General features: G+C 39.8%; 1 protein-coding gene across 1 annotated transcript; it reads right to left on the bottom strand.

The window, feature by feature from the left end:
* Window positions 1–811: 811 nt before the first annotated feature.
* MKKS (McKusick-Kaufman syndrome) lies at window positions 812–4,201 on the bottom strand. Its single transcript, XM_009075470.1, has 4 exons — window positions 3,217–4,201; window positions 2,550–2,725; window positions 1,742–1,852; window positions 812–1,252 (listed from the first exon to the last, which is right to left on the bottom strand). The coding sequence occupies exons 1-4, from the start codon at window positions 4,199–4,201 to the stop codon at window positions 812–814; spliced, it is 1,713 nt and encodes a 570-aa protein (XP_009073718.1).
* Window positions 4,202–5,532: the final 1,331 nt, after the last annotated feature.

The following is a 5,532-nucleotide window of genomic DNA, read 5'->3' as shown; positions in this document are numbered from 1 at the left end:
AATTTTGATCACTGAGTGTACAGTCTTATTTAAAGATCAAAACAAGCCTGAGCAGCTTAAAGCCTTACTTCATTAAAAGAAGCCATGCACAGTCAAAAAGTTAATTGAATGGTAAGTGGGACATTCTTTCTTGCAGCTTTGCTTAAATGAGAGAAACTTCATTGTAGACTGTCCTGTATTACACAAAAGACGACCAAGGTCCACTTTACAAAAGTTTTTCACCCAGTCTGCCATTTCTTTTCAAATCTATTACCTACCTGTTACCTTCAGAGCTCCAGGTTATTTTTATAACTTGCTAAATAAATTACATATATGAATTTAAATCTTCCAGCCACTTAGAAACTGTATATAGTATACAGTGACAAGATCTTCAGAACAAAAAATGAAAACAAGTGGCTCAAGCTATTTGCTAAGGAAAGCCTTTTTTACCTACAAATTTACAAATACCAGTGATAAAACTCTGCTGCAATACAAAAGTCTGTCTGAATGTGTAAAGCTTTTGCTGAGACTACATAATTCTAATCTATGTGTTTTCTCAGCAAGTGAATCCATTTTTCCCATTCCTTTGAAGATGCTACAGAGCTAACCAACATCCCAAACTTTCCCTAATGCAGAGGGGGCACGTTACACATTTGAAAATGCTTGAGAGCACAGTAGATTAATGAGAAGAGGATTTAAGGGCAAACTGTTCAGTTTACAATTTCTGTCTGTTGTCCACATTCTGACCACTTGAAGTATCTTAACACATTATATATTACCCTGCTTTCAATTTAGTACCTTGCTGTGCAGCACAATTCATGTAAGATCAGAGCTAATTTTGATCTTCAATTATATATGAGAGATCCAAAATCAGATTGGCTGTCTCCAGAGCTACTTGCAGGCCACTACACTTTGCAGCAAAACAGTCCAATGTCAGGAAGTCATTAACCTTTACTGACGACTCTTTAGGGCAGCTCTGTATAATAGGAGAGCCAGACTGGCCTTGCAAAAGCCTCCAGTTGAGGTCCTCTGTGTTATCATTAACTCCACACCCACATTTTGAAACTAAATCTGACCACTTTGAGACAGAGGGATAACCTGATGGAACAAACCAACAGTGTCCATAAACCATGTCTGTAAGAACTTCTCCATCATCATGATTCAGAGAGCGAGCTACAGACTCCAGGGAACGGCAAAACCCATCAGCAACCAACTGGTACTGTGTCTGAGAACAATCTAGGTCTTTAAAACTGCTGCTGGACAGACTAGAACTCTAAAAAAAAGGAACCAAAATCAAGAAAACAAAGTCAGAACACTATTTTCTGAAAATTATTTTAAACATGTATCATACTGTTGCATTTTTTTTCAAAACAGATGGCTCAGTTCTAACTAAAAAATGTTTGTCATGATTATTCCATGATAGAAAATATTTCTAAAGTCAAAGTGGCATTCTACGTTATTATCTTTCAATATAAAACACTCTACACATTTTTAACACTTAAAAATATGCACTTCTTATAAGATACTAAAGCACTTACTATAATAGATACTAAAGAAAGATCACCAAGTACGAACACAGTATTAACAAGTCTGAAAGATGTAATTAACACTTGAAATATTCCCCTTTGCTTTATATTAGTAGTTAGCAAAAACACCACATTAATCTGGAAGAGACAAGTGTTTTAACTGTAGCAGTGATTCTACATAAATTATTGTTTCCTGAGTAGATTAAGTAGCTTTAAAAAAAACTTGTCTTACATACCTTGTGTCTTATGTATGAAGCCAGGTGAGTTTCTGTACAACCACCTCCTAATAATGCCAAAGGTTCCTTCATTGTTAACTGCAACACATGTTCTGCAGTTTCACAGACACGCTGCGAACCATATGAAATTCTTGTTAGACATACCAGGATTAAGAGGATTTGCCCCCATTGAAAAAACTATTGGAATAAAATTTTCAGTAGTTTCTGGGACAGGTTTCATAAACTTCAATTGCACGTGGATATAAAGCTGCTGAGTGATTTCCAAAACCATATTTACTTAGTAAAAAGTTGTCTTTATTATTCCACGCTATGGGAAAGCAGAAATAAAAAAGATGCTTTTTATTCCTTCTTTTTGCAAAACAGGTAATATAAAAAAAACCAATCAATATGACATTTCCAGAACAACTACTCAATGCAAAACTATGCTTGACTACCACTGCAAGTATTGCTGCTGGCCCTTTGCTGGCCAGTTTGTATTTTTATGCTCTCATAGACCAAGTAATGAGAATGAAAATATCTATCCAGCACTGGCCTCAAGAACAGGTGAAAAATGTTTTGGTCTTTAAACAACCTCCTGTATTAAGAGAAGCATTAAATGCATGTAAGCACTTCAAGGATTTTGCAATTCTGGAAACAAAGGTGTTTCTGAACTGCTTTCTTGAACTCGCATACCTAAACTCTTACGTACTGTTCCATTTACGTACTGAAAAGTCACTTTTCTAAACTCACCATAGCTATATTTTTCATCACTTTGTTTTTCCATTAAAAACATGACTTCCCAAGACAAATTTCAAGAAAATTTGCCTACCTTCAGCTCATCCCACGCTGTATCACTTCTGTTACAGAGTATCAAGCTGCAGATAACTGTGTCCTCCGGAATTAGATGCACAAAATGCTTTGAAGCAAAACTCTCAACGCACACATCTTTCAAACTGCCATAACAACCAGGAGACAACAAATGTATGGAAGCTATAGGCTTTGAACCTGTCAGTTAAGAAAAGCAGAGAACAGTCTTACCATCATCAGAACAGCTCTCTGTAGCGCTGCATAAAGCATGCACTTTATCCCCCTTGGGTTTATATTTATTCTTCAATATCTGACACTTCAGTCTACACAGGAAATCAAACAGAAACCAACATGTTCAAAGTGCAAGACTTGGTGATAGTTTGAGATAAGAAATGTAATTGCTGTATTCTAATTAAGAGTCTGAAAATAAACAGTTCTCTAATTGGATAGGCCTCATGCAGCAAGCAGCAATCACACATGCAGTGTGTCATCATCAAAGCCTGCAAAAGACCAACTTCACCTTAAAAAATGGTTTTCAGACTAGGAAAGAACAACTCTTGCTCAGCTGCTAAGGCAAGATACAGACAGAAATAAGAACCCTCAGTCTGCAATGACATCACCCTAGATAACAATCATCTCATAGTGAAAACTTCCGGACAATTGTTCAGCACAGGAAACTCGCCTGTTACCTGTCATCTGACTCAGGGGTTCCATCAGAGACAGCCCAGCTCTGTCCACAGCAAGGACATGGTTCTCCTTCAGGTACTGTTTCAAGGATGGATGGATCACCTTCTGACACACTACAAGGCCAACCTCATCCTTAACGAGCTGCTCCCCTACATTAAGCAATTGGTTCAGCTCCAACATTTCTAGTGAAATTCCGTGATGGACTGCTATAGTTCCTTCCTCAGGGTTGAAGGAGTCTCCTGACATGGACACACAGAAAAGTGCAATCTTGATCCTATCTGAACCAGTCCTTTTGACAGTAAGTGGTTTTGCCAATTGAATTTCTGGTGCTTCTATCAGTAGTCCAGGAAGGAGCGTAGAATCCACAACTCTTCTACCTTTCACAGGTACTATTACACACTTCCCTAAAACAGCATTAGTCTCAGCATGACATGGAACAGTAAATAAAAAAGCCTTTACAATCAGCATGGTGAGATGATCAACTTCTGTTTTATTAAGTATGCAAGCAGGTTTGCTTGTTAAAATGCTACGTACCAAGCAAACGAGAGTCTGAACGCTGCTAAAATCCACAGACACTCGGCAACAACAAGCCTCAGATTTAAGGTAGTCCATGCACAAACTCAACAGATGTGTGCTTATTCTAACGACAGTGCCGGGTGCAACATTCAGGCTTCTAAAGTTTTCAATCAAACTACAGCAAAGAATGGCAGTGAACAAGCCGCAGTCGCTGAGGCGTGACACGTGGCTGCGTACAGAGGCTGTCACCACACGCAGCACGGGATGGCTGACGGAAAGGTGCCTGAGCATAGCTGAGGACTGGGAAGTTGTACAAACACAGCCTCCCATACCGTTGTGGAGCTGTTTGAGTCTACCATCAGGACCATAGGAAGATCTGAATATTCTACTCAGCAGAGACAGTGACTGACTTGCTGTATCTTTAGTTAAAGTGATAAATAATGGAGGATTTGTAGCTTCAAGACGAGACATTTTCAAAGTAAGGTTTTAATTCTGGGCAACAAAACAATTTATTTTTACTGGGATCTATAATCCATTGCACTTTTAAATTTTAAAAGTAGTATATTTTAATTCTTTGCAACTAAGAATTATTTTCAGTGTCAAACAGTACATACAGTACAACAACATTCCTCATCATCTCTCTTAAAATAAGGCTTAAATAATGCAGCAAAATCGATACATAATGACAACAGGAAGCTGTTTCACTCATGGCGATCTTTTTTAGCTTCTGAATGTGACTGAGCAGATTTTTTTGCAACAAAGTTCACGAGCATGGTTCCTAAATGGACACCTATAAGTGACAGTCCTGCTACAAGCAGAAAGTTCTTTCTACTCCAACTAGTTTTCTTCATCTCTTCTGGCAACACTCACAGATGAAAAGCTTCAAGGTTAGTTACACCTACAAAACAAACCAGAAAAGTATTAGGATAATCTTATTACAATATTGCATAGCTTGAACTGCTTATTTGTTTTTCATTAAAAAAAGTCACATAAGGACAAATACTGAATCACAGAATCATTTAGGCTGGAAAAGACCTTAAAGATCGAGTCCAAACATTCCCCAAGCCCATCACTGAACCATGTCCCTAAGTGCCACATCTGCATGTCATTTAAATCCCTCCAGGGGTGACTCCACCACTTTCCTAGGCAGCCTGTTGCAGTGCTTCACAAGTCATTCTATGAAGACAGTTTTCCTAATATTCAGTCTAAACTCCCCTGGCACAACTTGAGGCCATTTCCTCCCGTCCTTGTTACTCAGGAGAAGAGACTGACTCCCACCTCACTACAACCTCCTTTCAGGTGACTGTAGAGCAATGAGGTTGCCCTGAGCCTCCTTTTCTCCAGGGTAAACAACCCCAGTTCCCTCAGCCTCTCCTCAAAGGACTTGTGCTCCAGACACTTCCCCAGCTCTGTTGCCCATCTCTAGATTCACTCCAGCACCTCAATGTCTTTCTTGCAGCGACAGGCCCAGACCTGGACACAGTACTCCAGGTGTGGCCCCACCAGTGCCGAGAACAGGGGGACAATCACTGCCCTGGTCCTGGGGTCACACTATTGCTGATACAAGCCAAGATATCGTTGGCCTTCTTGGCCACCCGGGCTCACTGCTGGCTCACGTCAAACTGCTGTTGACCAGCACCCTCAGGTCCTTTTCCACTGGGCAGCTTTCCAGCCACTCTTCCCCCAGCCTGTGGCACTGCACAAGGTTTTTGTGACCCAAGTGCAGGACCAGCACTTCGCCTTATTGTGCCTCATACCATTGGCCTATACAGGCTATAATGCTTTTTAATTGAGAAAACCTA

The sequence above is a fragment of the Acanthisitta chloris genome, unplaced genomic scaffold, assembly GCF_000695815.1.
Source record: "Acanthisitta chloris isolate BGI_N310 unplaced genomic scaffold, ASM69581v1 scaffold29355, whole genome shotgun sequence".
Classification (NCBI taxonomy): Eukaryota; Metazoa; Chordata; class Aves; order Passeriformes; family Acanthisittidae; genus Acanthisitta; species Acanthisitta chloris.
This window is presented reverse-complemented; position numbering and strand designations above follow the sequence as displayed.

Bases quoted from the DNA above. Each gene is read 5' to 3' on its own strand.
- MKKS (XM_009075470.1), bottom strand. From the start codon at position 4,201: ATGTCTCGTCTTGAAGCTACAAATCCTCCATTATTTATCACTTTAACT. The intron at 2,726-3,216 runs GTAACAGGCGAG...CTTAACTGACAG, and splicing joins ACCCCTGAGTCAGATGACAG to GTTCAAAGCCTATAGCTTCC. The intron at 1,253-1,741 runs GTATGTAAGACA...CCTTTTTTTTAG, and splicing joins CTTCATACATAAGACACAAG to AGTTCTAGTCTGTCCAGCAG.